This window comes from Rutilus rutilus, assembly GCF_951802725.1.
Source record: "Rutilus rutilus genome assembly, chromosome: 16".
Lineage (NCBI taxonomy): Eukaryota > Metazoa > Chordata > Actinopteri > Cypriniformes > Leuciscidae > Rutilus > Rutilus rutilus.
The window spans coordinates 6,649,563-6,664,156 of NC_140224.1; the positions used below are offsets into that span (position 1 = coordinate 6,649,563).

Sequence of the window (14,594 nt, forward strand, 5' to 3'; positions counted from 1 at the left end):
CAGTTCGTTCGTAGGCTATATTTGAGAGCTCGCGTCCAGTTTTCTGCGATTACATGAATGTGCCCTCGCGTTATAATATTGTTCGTGACATTTGCCATTAAAATATACCATAGAAACTTGCAGGTATTAATAAAATTATGCGTAATAGGCCTACCTGCAATCCCGCGCTGAGGAGGCGGGTGTGTCAAACTCGCTGTCGTTGAGATGAGAGAATGAGAACGCGCAGCTTGTAAAATATAGATATTTTGACAATACTACTATGTAGTTTGTTGTTCCAAACTTTCAGTCCAGCCATTAATCACTCTGAGCTCCTCGCCTCCTTCATGATCAGCTCTTCAAAACCTGCTGCGACTGCGGCGGCTTTCATTCAGTCCAAATATCAGGGGTTTTATTGGTCCGTTTACGATCGAATATTTTTATTGGCTACCGAAATGCCATTCAAAGATTTGAATATCAATTCAAATTGTACTCAGTAACGAAATGTGATTTTACAAGTAGCGAAGTAGATTACTTAGCTTAATATGTACTTGAGTACAAGTAAAATTACAGATTTAAAAATATACTCAAAAAAGTACAAGTACCCAAAAAAACTACTTAATTACAGTAACGTGAGTAGTTGTAATTCGTTACTTCCACCTCTGGCGACCAGACGGCAGAGGATTATGTTCGCAAATCAAACAATGATTTGTCTAAAAAAAAAATGATTAAAAAAAGCTATGATTGGATGATGACAGGTGTCGGTGATCATTCTCAAGTGTCGTGGTCAGCACTGCTGCTGTTGCTGTTGTATCAGTCAGTGGTTAGATCAGCTAGTCAAAAAACGGGACACGGGAGGTCACGCACGGGACAAATAAATTAGGCCCAAAATACGGGACGTCCCGCCTAATTCGGGACAGTTGGCAACCCTAGTTGTCATATGAACAACCAGACAGTAATTAAACCAATACGAATGAAAGTGAAGACATGTCTTGAAAGTTCCACTTACTGAGTCATATGTTACATTTAAGACTGATTTAGCGAATAAGGGACTTGTAATCAAACCATCTTTTTGAGTGATTCGTTAAAAAGAACCAGCTCTTTCTCAAATCTGACTTTTGAATGGAAAACGACAAAAACGCTCAACTTTATGCTTCCCGATCACATACTTACCACCACTTGAGCACTGCTGCTGAGTCCCTCCCCGTAGTCATCTGTAGCAACCACGTCAAATTTGAAGTAGGAGCGCCGCATGTTCCTGTACATGATGGCTGTCTTAATTACGCCAGTGAAGGGCTCAATAACAAAGCCGTCTTTGCCGTCAGTAGTTGGGGGGATAATCAGCCTGTACAGCATGGCACTGAAATTCCCTGTGTCCTTATCCAGAGCCTGTCAGAAACAATAGAGCAGACATGTCAAAGAGAGGAATAGCCATGAGCTACTTTTCACCTACAACAGAGAGCTGCTCAACCTCTGCCGTCACACGCCGTTCCACCTTCGGCCCTTAGGAGGAGCTCCAAGCTCCGATTTCCCGGCACCAACGTCACTTTGGCTAGTCTCGGATGAGCATTACAGCACTCCACTGCGGTGACAATGATTTATAATGGCTTTTTACATGAGAGGGAAACAAGCGGCTCCACGGGCAGAAGGGTGCCCTGGACCAGGCAGAGTCATTAACACAAATGAGACTTTTACCAATATGCCTGGGAGACCCGTTTCAATAAATACAGTAAGTGTGTATTAAAGTCCCTTGCAAACAAAAGGTCTGTCTTTTAATTGGTCGCCTAATGTGGCTAAACTCGGTGGAGAAAAACCTTCGATCTGCGCTGCGGTGAGATCTTGAGCTGAAACTGTTTGAAATTGAGTTTGTAGTTCCACAAACGTCTCTTTTCGTTTCTTTCTTCATGTTCTTAAACCTCAGATTAAACTCGGAGAACATCAGTAAGGCAATGTTTTCTAAGAAGAATTGCTTAAACTAATTATCAGATCAGGAGGGAACAATGAATGCAGGGAGAACCGGAAAAGGCGCTTCCACAACAACGCGTAAAAGTAAAAGCATTTCAATCCCTGTCCTTAGGGTTGGCAGAGCAAAGGCCGGTTTAAATTTTCTCGCCCTTTTCTCCTCAAAACTATTTAAAGAGGGATTTCAAAGTACATTAAAGTAGTCTAATCTACGACCCCTGAGCTGTTTGAACAAAATTCCATAGTGGCCTACGCAATTCCCATGACACCTGAGAAATGGACAAAAAGCATGACTGTGTATGTCAAAGCAGCGTATTTGGCTTTTTGCCCGCTGAACTTCACATCTCAGATGTTTCTACAAGTAAACAGAAGACCATGACGAGTGGTAATCTGTATTCGCAGTGAATGTGACCCTATAAAACCCTGGACTTCTGCTGCGTGGCTTAACTCAGTCTGGGGTCTTGGCTAATAAGGTCTCCTTGAACGAACGTAGGACACCGGCCATCTGATAGCATCACTGCCGGTGTTCTTATAGTCGGCACATGAACTTAAGGCAGGGTGAAGCCATATGAGGTAAAACCCAGTGTGAGTGGCAGCATGTGGTCTGCATGTCTGATTAGAGTAACACTGATGTAATTAAATGGACAACTTTTTCAGGCTGTAACACTGAGGCCAGAAATTGAAATGCCTTATTTCAATTACATTGAAAAAATACATTGCAATTTTGATACCACAGTAAAAACTAATATGCTATTAGAACTAATTAAATAAACAGTGCTTGTTTTCTGGGTATTTGACATCACTATCAAGCAAGTAAACAAAGTAAAAAGTAATCAAATGTTAAATTCAAAGTTAAAGTTAAAGTCAATTATACTTAATTAAAATGAATTAGTAATAAAGTTCAAATTAAACTTAAAATGATTAATTATTAAAATGTTCCAGCCAAAAGCAGTGAGTGTTTTTCTATTTTACTTGTCAATACTGTTTTTTTTAATTAACATTATGATTTTTGCATTTTAATTTAGAATCAACTTTGTATAGGCACTGGATATTTAGACATTCCTAGAACTTCAGCACTCTAGGGGACGGTAGAGTTACCTTCAAATCTGTGCTGTATGTTACATGATGTATTTTTGTAGGCCAACTGAAGTCAGCATAACTCTGTTTCCATCTGTTTCTGTTACCATTTTCCATTGACTTTTGGTTTATTGCAAAAAAAAAAAAAAAAAACCTGTGACCAACAAAAGTTTATGAAGTGAAGTTAGTGAAGTTTAAAAGTACCTACAAGTTTTGTCCACCATAATAATCTTCACAAATGAACACAACTTGAATTTGAAGCCTAAATAAATCAGCAGAAGTAAAAAGCTAAACAAAAGCAATAAACAAACTACAGTCATATGACTTCAATGCCGTCACCATTAAACTTCCGACAACTCTTTTAGTCTTTATTTAAAACATTTTCCCTGAAAGTTTGAGTAAGAATAATTTGCAAGAGCGTATAATCAAGATTATAAATACAACAAGGCTGTGAAAGCGGACTACTATTTTCAAGACAAGTTAAAGTTTTAAAATAATCAACAGGGGGTATTACTGCTGTATTTTATGTGGTCGAATAAAACAGGAAAATATCTTGAGCTTGTGTTTACAGACCTTATTTCAGTCATTTAACCAAAAATCCATTCAAATAACCCATTGACTTCAGGAAGATGGAAACAGAAGTAAGCTAAAATACCGTATTAACTCATGTCTGGGTTTTGGCCTACAAAAATACAGCAGCACTCTATTATTCTGGTAGTCAGCCATAAACATGGCAACAGATTAACTCACTTTAATGGAGAAACTTTTACTCTGCCATGAAAGGATTTGACTTGGAGACATTTTCTGCTATAGCGCCACACTGCAACACTGACAATTAAATCTGTGTGTTATAAATCAAATCGGAAAAAAAGCGTAAAATCAAGCTGGAGAAGCTAGTAGTATCTGTTTATGTACTTGTATAGGTAAAATTTCAGGCTTATGGTTGAATAAAGGCATGAAAAATAGATATGAGTGAGAAACGGTAAGTCAGAGAACACAGAAAGTCACTGTGAGAGAAAAGAACTTGCAGAGAGAGAAAACAAAAGAATATTACAGAGAGAGAAAGAGGCTGGAAAAGGACAGTGCTCTGTGCTCTAAGAGAAAGCCTGGCTGATTTATGAGGATCTTTGATTCATTTTCTTTTCCAAAGAATGCGGCGCCCTTGTCCACAGCTGTGTTGAGATCTGTATCAGCGAGCCTCCCGAGCCGTGGCATTTTATAAGCTGTCTCACGATGATCCAATCTTTCAGACCCCAGCTGGTCAGACTTAAGCTCTTCAACCGAGACCAGCAATCTGAGCAACACCTCACACAGACCAAGAACCACCGGCACTCCAGCAAAAACTAGCATTCCAAGCTTTTTCAACAATAAATTCCCATCGCTTGTCCATTACTTCTTTAAAACGTGTCCTAACCAGACACAATGCAGTGAGATTACAACAACAAGCAAGTGTGTCTGACCACACACTGACAACACGACTACAATACGTGACAAAATTAAGTAAGAAAAAATCAGCAAATCAGAAGAGTGTGTGGGCGGAGCTATGTCTGCAAGCCCACTGCACTAAGTAAATAATCAAAACGATAAATATTGCACCATTTTAGCATCTTAGAATGTCTTGCGTATCACGTTGTAGTTTTCTCCACACTAGAGCAATTTCAAAACACTAAAACGTTTGAAAAATTAATATTATTCACCACAGAAATGTCCATGACTTTTAAGAGTTGATTAATATCCATGACTTTTCCATGACCATGAAAATGGGTGATTTCCTCATGTTGAAGAACTGAATTATTTTTCATTGCTATGTAGCTTTGTTCTCTGAAATGCGTCCATTGGTGCTGGACTGACATCTTATTATGCATGCTTAGCAGCCACCCAATCAAATTACAATTTGTGCCAGCTTTTGCCATTCTTATGAAATGTGCATCAGTTAGTGAACGATTGTTGGCTTATCCATGGTTTTGCTGCTTGCATGAGGCCTCATGGATACGGTTACAATCCTGCAGGGGAGAGACACTTTACCTGGACCTGTAAAACAGAGGTGAAGGTCTTGGCATCCTCTGCAACCCCACCGAGGTAAAAGAGCTTAGTGAACTCCGGAGGATGGTCGTTCTCATCTTGCACGTCAATGAAGACCTTTGCTGTGTTGCCTAAAAGAGAAAAAAAGATCACAAAATACAAATTATCATAGCGACGGCCTATATAAGACCTACAAAACATCTGAGAATATGTTAAAGCAAGGCGCTTTCCATGAGGTTCATTCTCGTGTTACACAGCACGTTTGAGCTTCAGCAAGAACCAATGAGGTTCATTCTCGTGTTACGCAGCACGTTTGAGCTTCAGTAAGTACCGATGAGGTTCAATCTTGAGTTACGCAGCACGTTTGAGCTTCCACAAGAACCAATGAGGTTCATTCTCATGTTACGCAGCACATTTGAGCTTCAGCAAGAACCAATGAGGTTCCTTCTCGTGTTACGTAGCACGTTTGAGCTTCAGCAAGAACCAATGAGGTTCATTCTCATGTTACGCAGCACGTTTGAGCTTCAGCAAGAACCAATGAGGTTCATTCTCGTGTTACGCAGCACGTTTGAGCTTCAGCAAGAACCAATGAGGTTCATTCTCGTGTTACGCAGCACGTTTGAGCTTCAGCAAGAACCAATGAGGTTCATTCTCATGTTACGCAGCACGTTTGAGCTTCAGCAAGAACCAATGAGGTTCATTCTCGTGTTACGCAGCACGTTTGAGCTTCAGCAAGAACCAATGAGGTTCTTTCTCGTGTTACGCAGCACGTTTGAGCTTCAGCAAGAACCATTGAGGTTCATTCTCGTGTTACGCAGCACGTTTGAGCTTCAGCAAGAACCAATGAGGTTCATTCTTGTGTTACATAGCACGTTTGAGCTTCAGCAAGAACCAATGAGGTTCTTTCTCGTGTTACGCAGCACGTTTGAGCTTCAGCAAGAACCAATGAGGTTCATTCTCGTGTTACGTAGCACGTTTGAGCTTCAGCAAGAACCAATGAGGTTCATTCTCGTGTTACGCAGCACGTTTGAGCTTCAGCAAGAACCAATGAGGTTCATTCTCGTGTTACGTAGCACGTTTGAGCTTCAGCAAGAACCAATGAGGTTCATTCTCGTGTTACGTAGCACGTTTGAGCTTCAGCAAGAACCAATGAGGTTCATTCTCGTGTTACGCAGCACGTTTGAGCTTCAGTAAGTACCGATGAGGTTCAATCTTGAGTTACGCAGCACGTTTGAGCTTCAGTAAGTACCGATGAGGTTCAATCTTGAGTTACGCAACATGTTTGAGCTTCAGCAAGAACCAATGAGGTTCATTCTCATGTGTTACGCAGCACGTTTGAGCTTCCACAAGAACCAATGAGGTTCATTCTCATGTTATGCAGACGTTTGAGCTTCAGTAAGAACCAATGTGGTTCATTCTCGTGTTACGCAGCACGTTTGAGCTTCAGCAAGAACCAATGTGGTTCATTCTCGTGTTACGCAGCACGTTTGAGCTTCAGCAAGAACCAATTTGGACTAATCCGCTCAATTCATATGGATTAGTTTTACAATCTCTTTATGAACTTTTTAAAGCATCAAATTAGTGGTGTAGGCTGTCAATTAGTTCAAAAATGATTGCACTGGTTTTAACTTGTCATTTTTCCAATGACCGCATTTTCATTCATGGACAATGCCTAAAAGCAATTAAAATCAAATTCAGTAAATCATCAAAACCCAGCTCACCACCCTCAGTTCTGAACATCTAAGCTGCTAAAGTACATCTCTATACACAGCATTTCTTCATCAAGTCCTTCACGACCATCATCTGTCACTTCTCAAAGTAAAAGGCAGAGTCATATTTTGTGGGGGTATGAGAGTAACAACACGATTTATCATCTGACACACTTCAGCGCTCATGCCAAAGGGGTTTCCAGAGCCTTCTGTTCATTTCTGCACAGTCACTCCGTGTGGAGCACTGAAGCATCGCTGCACAGAGCAGAGTGACATGGCACAAGAGTATCGCTGACCACTGTAAAGCAATGAAAACCAACGACAATGAATAAAATTAGCAAATGAGCCACCTGAAAACACAAAGCAAATGTTTCAAATTAACGCGTATAATAAAACAAACTATAAAATGACAGCTAAATGCTTTCGTAAGCCACAATCATGTAACATATTTAAATTCTCTCTTTTTCAGCAGACATTGATCTATGGAATAATATGCATATTTATCCATCTAGATTTTCATGAGACCCATGAGGTCTTATTTAAATCAAAGGATCTGGCAGCTCTTTCAAGCACACTGACAAGATATAATTAATTAAAACTTGCTTTTAACAATCAATTAATACCACTAAGCTGACACGGCACGACTGGACTCAACTAATCATTTGATTTTATCATCAGGTTTGAATAATACTTGTAATATTAAACTGGTTAATCAGATTCTGGTTAATCAGAAAAGATTTCTCAAATAATGATTTTCCATAATCACCTGCACATGGAAGGGATGGACAAGTAACCCCCATCCCCCCACGTTCACTGAACGCTATATGACAAGAAGTCATTATATTTTAATTATATTGCGACATTCTGCACTGGCACGCTGGAAAGGAAGTGTTTTATTCACTCTAAAATGAAATGAAAAAGCTAAAACATCCTGAACAAGCTTTTAAGCCGCATAAAATGTCCCAGGGTCAAAAGCAGAACAATACGGAGTGTTTTTATCTTGGATAACTTGACTGATGTGTTCAAAGACTAAAATTCTGTTTAATACATGTAAGCATTTAAATCCATTCGGAAGAATTTGAGTTTAGTCATAATTTTAGGCCCTGGGTAAAGGCCCGTTCACACTAAGAAACATAATTATAACAATAAATACATTAGCATCTGTTTATTATAATATAATAAACAGATGTAGATTATATATTTTATACATTTAACATCTGCATGTTATCTGCCACTTTAAATGCTTTCGCTCTTTAAAGCAAATGGATTTTCATTGGCTGTCAGTATTTTTATCATTCATTAGTTAAAAAAAAAAAAAGTTCTGAAAGTGATTGTAACACTATTGTTTCTCTTTGTCGTCGTTGTGTAAACATCCCTATTTTCACAGAATTTGAATGATTATTAAAACTTTATAATTATCATTATATGTGTGAACAGGCACTAAAAATAGCCTCACTTTTGGCTGGGGCTCGTAGGTTGGACGACACCACCTTCATGGAATGGGCTTCCACGCGGATGACGTAACTGCTGTTGCTCTCATAGTCCAGCGGCTTGGCAGTGCTGATAACTCCAGTGATGTTGTTCATGACAAATTCACCTGTCGCAACGGGAGAGAAAACCTTTAGCCTACTTGCTATTTTACAACAGCTTCACACTCAGAGTCAAAATTATGCACTTTTAATCTCAGATATTTATTATGTAGTGTGAGACTTGTGACTTTTTCATGATCAAACAGCAACATACACACTAACAAAACTTGACAATGTAAAAAAGCATAATAGGACCCCTTTAACAACATTAGTTAACATGAATTTACAATGAATGATACGTCTTCTAAAGCATTTATGTTGTTTACACTATTTTAAGGTGTCCTTGTTATGGTGTAATTATACATTTAAATACAGAGAAATTAGGGTTAGCTGCATGTAATTATTCATAATTTACTTTTATTATGTAACAAGGACAAGGTAAAACTGTTACCAAATTGATTCATCTCAAAATGTACTTTCTTTAATTAATCTTTTAATATTATTAAATGGAACTGAGCTAACGGTCACCAGCTGGAGTGCCCTTAAGAGCCACCAGAGGGCACTCCACATCAGACTATTGTCATTCCCTCACAAACTACATTTCCCATAACTTACTGCCCGGACTCATCATGCCTGATTGCATCCACCTGTGTCTCATTACCTTGTCAGTCTCAGCCTATTTAAACCATGTACACTCATTAATTCCCTGCGAAGTCTTGTTTAGTGTTACACTGCAATTCCGAGCATTGTCCCTGGTTTCATATCTCTTGGTTTTGGATTTCTTGCCTGTTCCGTGGATTACTCTTTTGTTCGTGTTCCCTGCCTTGTTGTGTTTGTTTGTATAGACTGCCTGCCTGTGTTTGACCTTGCCTGTACTTTGGATTATGTCTTTGGATTACCCTGTTCAATAAATACTGCATTTGGATCCTCAACCTTCTTGTCTCGGAGCAGTTCGTGACAAACATGAACTAACAATAAACAGCTGTATTTTTATGAAATTTGTCAAATGTATTGCTCATTGCTAGTTCATGCATTATTGTATGCTAACTAATGGGACCTTAAAGTAAAGTGTTACCAAATGATCAAGTGAGATGAAGTACCTTTCATTTGTAAAGCATTCATTGGATTTTAATCACCTGATTATCCAAAATAGATTTACCGCATGGTTATTTACTATATAAACAATTTTATTCCATTGCATTTACAGAAAAAATAACTATATTGTTATCCATACTTTTACCGTGATATGACATAACTCATACCAGGATATAAGAATTCGCTCACAGTAATTCTAAGCCCAGGTCTTACAACTCATCCCTTCACCACTTCAGTGAACTGTATAAGTAATGCACTTAGCTATATTGGGATTTCAGGTCCAGAGTGCACTACCCACCTCTTGAGTCTCATTAACATTCCTAAAGGATTAGCTCTGATCTTGGTGATGTCATCGCATTAAATGTCTTGGATCCAGGCGGTTTGAAGGGTGGGATGATTACCTTATTCTTCCTCGCTTTTTCTAGTTTACGCTAATGAAAACAGCCTTTTGATTATCTATCAACGCTCCTTGATTCCATCTAATGAGAATGTACCGAAACGATTTCCCCTTCACTCTAAACCAGTGGCAGATGGATTCAAATGTGATTTCATCTGAACACATTCAGAATGTCAGAAGAGAGGATTTAATCACGCACACCTCCCTCTTCCTGCTCTCACTCGCTTTCCAATGACACACGGCAAAAAAAAAAAAAAAAAAAAAAAATTCTTTCATGGAACTTTTGATAACTTGCAGTTGACAGCCACCAACGAAATGACGTCTAGGAGTGTGCGGGCTGTCATTATCCCATGCTTGATGTCTTACAAACTATAATTTATTACAATTCAATAATATCCAGCTCATAAAAGACCAGTGTGACATTTCCCGCAATCTTTCTGGTGAAGGAATAAACCATATTCTGGTGAAGTATATACTTAAAGGGCTAGCATGCATGAGAACTGCCAGTGAGGATTTAATTGCATGCCCTTTCTGCATCGTTTTAGCACTTGATTCACTAAACAAATTATGCAAACCCGGTAAGTGCTCACCGCCTTCATTTCCTTCGATGATGGAGTAGACGATGGTCTGGTTTATGGCAGCCGCCAAGATGACTCCTGTGACCGTTCCCACGGGAGCGTTCTCGCTGACAGGAAAGAACCTGCACATACACAGTGCACTGCATTAAAAATGTATCACAAATCGCACATAATATAATGGTTCTGGTGGGTTGTTCCACTGCATTAGAATGAGTTTTAAAACTTGCTAATAAAATAAAGCAAAAAGTGCCAAATTATTTGAGAGGCTGCTCATTGCAGAGCCAACGGGTTGGATGTAATGGGTGGAGCTAGATGGTCCTAACCCTACCCATAACCCTATCCCTAAACATAACTCCACCCATTAGGTCCATAGAGGTGGATCTGGACGAGGACAAGCTCCACCCATAAGGTCCAGAAAGGGGAAAATGGACGGTGGCTCTGCAGGGAACAACAAAATATGCCAAAAAAACTTTAATATAATCGAGAGTTCTGAGTGCTGTACATTCACACAATTACTGTGCATATATTCACACAAGTATTGCTCATAATGTATCCTACTGTGCAGATAAAAAAAAAGAAAAAAAAAGATAAAGAACACATTTTATTCAGGAAGGATGCTGTTCAACAATTGCTGTTCTTTTGAACTTTCAATTCTCAAAGTCCCCCTGTAGACAATCATTTTATCCCTTAAAACTCATCTTTGATCACCAAAATGACATATTGAAGTGTTTTTTTCATGCCTTAAAATTACTTGAATGTAACTATACCCTTGCCTCATATAATATATGTGGTTCTATGAATATGCAAATGAGCCCCGCCTCCACTCACTTACACCAGCTCAAAGATCTACTTGTTGGAAAATCAATCTTCATGCCTTAAAATTACTTGAATGTAACTATACCCTTGCCTCATATAGAATATGTGGTTATATGAATATGCAAATGAGCCCCGTCTCCACTCACTTACACCAGCTCAGAGATCTACTTGTTGAAGATCACACGTTGAAGTGATTGGTTACGAGGTAGTTTGTGACGTAAGAAACACCAGCGATTTTAAATCACGTTTTTGAGACTGTCTTCGGTTCACTGCAGTTTTAAATAGAAAATACTCAGCAATGGTGTTGACATGAATTTGCACATGGTTTGTCTTAAAGCATATTAAAAACACCACATTGACATACACTCACCTAAAGGATTATTAGGAACACCATACTAATACTGTGTTTGACCCCCTTTCGCCTTCAGAACTGCCTTAATTCTACGTGGCATTGATTCAACAAGGTGCTGAAAGCATTCTTTAGAAATGTTGGCCCATATTGATAGGATAGCATCTTGCAGTTGATGGACCTCAACCTACTGGGTTGAGATCTGGTGACTGTGGGGGCCATTTTAGTACAGTGAACTCATTGTCATGTTCAAGAAACCAATGTTAAATGATTCGAGCTTTGTGACATGGTGCATTATCCTGCTGGAAGTAGCCATCAGAGGATGGGTACATGGTGGTCATAAAGGGATGGACATGGTCAGAAACAATGCTCAGGTAGGCCGTGGCATTTAAACGATGCCCAATTGGCACTAAGGGGCCTAAAGTGTGCCAAGAAAACATCCCCCACACCATTACACCACCACCACCAGCCTGCACAGTGGTAACAAGGCATGATGGATCCATGTTCTCATTCTGTTTACGCCAAATTCTGACTCTACCATCTGAATGTCTCAACAGAAATCGAGACTCATCAGACCAGGCAACATTTTTCCAGTCTTCAACTGTCCAATTTTGGTGAGCTCGTGCAAATTGTAGCCTCTTTTTCCTATTTGTAGTGGAGATGAGTGGTACCCGGTGGGGTCTTCTGCTGTTGTAGCCCATCGGCCTCAAGGTTGTGCGTGTTGTGGCTTCACAAATGCTTTGCTGCATACCTCGGTTGTAACGAGTGGTTATTTCAGTCAAAGTTGCTCTTCTATCAGCTTGAATCAGTCGGCCCATTCTCCTCTGACCTCTAGCATCAACAAGGCATTTTGCAACAAAGCAACTGCCATGTGATTGGTTGATTAGATAATTGCATTAATGAGAAATTGAACAGGTGTTCCTAATAATCCTTTAGGTGAGTGTATAAACAATATTAAAACCTTGATTTTCACCACAGGGGGATGTTAAAAGAATCCATGAAGAAATGTATCACGGTTTCCACACAAATATTAAGCAAAATAAGCATTCAACATTGACAATAATAAGAAATGTTTCTTGAGCAGCAGATCAGTATTAAAATGCTTTCTGAAAGATCATGTGAAGACTGGAGTAGTGATGCTGAAAATTAACTGTATTTAAACGTATAAACTCATTTCTGTATATCAGTATGTTAGCATTTCCGTGGATTTGAACTCATGACCTTGGCATTGCCAGCACTTTACTCTACTGTTTGAGCTACGAGCAATGTTTGAAGGCACAGAATAAAAGCCTGAGGTACATAGAGGTTGGAAAATGGTCAGTCAAAACCGTGGCTTGAGTTTCAAGAACTGCTGGAACTGCAAAACCGCATATTACTGAATCTACTGATAATCTAAATGGTGCACTTTTGCTCCTTGATATAAATGCACTGTAGGCTATTCAGCACTATCAAACAGAATTAAATGTACACACATCTGACAGAAAATCAATTGCCAAGTCAGCATGATTGTTTCACATTTTGAATCAAGCACGGACAGCATACAGTTTTATTTTATAAAAAAAAATAATTAATTTGAGCTGTAATGGATTCAGGTCCATAATTACCAATACAAAATATTCACAGGAAATGAATCAATCAAGAAGTTAACCAGATCATAGTGTTAATTGGGCCTCCTACACAGTTGCTAAACTAGGCAGAATGAAGAATATTAATGGAATGTGAGTGTGAGACTGAACAGATCTTCACCTCAAATGAACCCAACAGCAGAACTGATTCATAATGAAACATATGTTTGATATCAGCTGTTGCCTCTCCAGAACAAACATACATTGAACTACGAGACATATTTCAGAGCCAGTGGGTGAGAAAAGCACAATTTGGACTATATACAAATGATTGTAATATATATATATATATATATATATATATATATATATATAGATATATATATATATATATATACAGTACAGGTCAAAAGTTTGGAAACATTACGATTTTTTAAATATTTTTGAAAGAAGTCTCTAATGCTTATCAAGGCTGCGTTTATTTCATAAAAAAAAAAAAAAAAAAAAAAAACAGTAATATTGTGAAATATTATTACAACTTAAAATAATAGTTTTCTATTTGAATATACTTTAAAAAATAATTTATTCCTGTGATGCAAAGCTGAATTTTCAGCATCATTACTCCAGTCTTCAGTGTCACATGTGACATCCAGTCTATCACATGATCCTTTAGAAATCATTCTAATATTCTGATTTATTTTGAGTGTTGGAAACAGTTCTGCTCCCTAATATATTTTATGAATAAAAGGTTAAAAAGAACTGCATTTATTCAAAATAAAAAAAAAATTTTCTAATAATATATATCTTCTTTCCTATCACTTTTTATCAATTTAACACATCCCTGCCGAATAAAAGTATGGATTTATTTCAAAAAAAGAAAGAAAAAAAATACTGACCCCAAATTACTGACTAGTAGTGTATATTGTTGTTACAAAAGATTTCTATTTTTAAAAAATGTGCTTCTTTTTTTCTTTTACTTTTTATTCATCAAAGTATCATAAAAAAGTATCACAGGTTATGAAAAAATATTAAGCAGCAGAACTGTTTCCAACTTTGATAATGAATCATCATATTAGAATGATTTCTAAAGAATCATGTGATAGACTGGAGTAATGATCCTGAAAATTCAGCTTTGCATCACAGAAATAAATGATCATTTAAAGTAAAATAAATTGAAAACCAATTATTTTAAATTGTAATAATATATCACAATATTACATTTCTCTGTATTTTTTTATCAAATAAATGCAGGCTTGATGAGCAGAAGAAACTTCTTTCAAAACCATTAAAAATAGTAATGTTTCCAAACTTTTGACCTGTACTATATATATATATATATATATATATATATATAAAAAAAAAAAAAAAAAAAAATATGGAGGAGTCAATGTGGCTATCAGAGATAGTGGCTACGTTTACATGCACAACTTGTGTTTCAATCGGACTGAATTCATTCCGATTGATGAATCTGAACGTAGTGTTTACATGAACGCTACACATGTGATCGGGTTGATGTGCG

The 14,594-nt window shown here is 38.0% G+C and overlaps 1 protein-coding gene across 2 annotated transcripts in view; it reads right to left on the minus strand.

Moving 5' to 3' along the window:
* LOC311305984 (protocadherin-15-like) overlaps positions 1-14,594 on the minus strand; it is a 228,887-nt gene that overhangs the window by 27,476 nt on the left and 186,817 nt on the right. For both annotated transcript variants that reach the window (XM_084434059.1, XM_084434058.1), the window contains exons 25-28: positions 10,358-10,467; positions 8,203-8,343; positions 5,041-5,168; positions 1,150-1,365 (exon numbers count right to left, since the gene is read on the minus strand). In XM_084434059.1, coding sequence (XP_084290185.1) covers positions 1,150-1,365; positions 5,041-5,168; positions 8,203-8,343; positions 10,358-10,467 — 595 coding nt within the window. The remainder of the gene's footprint in view (positions 1-1,149; positions 1,366-5,040; positions 5,169-8,202; positions 8,344-10,357; positions 10,468-14,594) is intronic.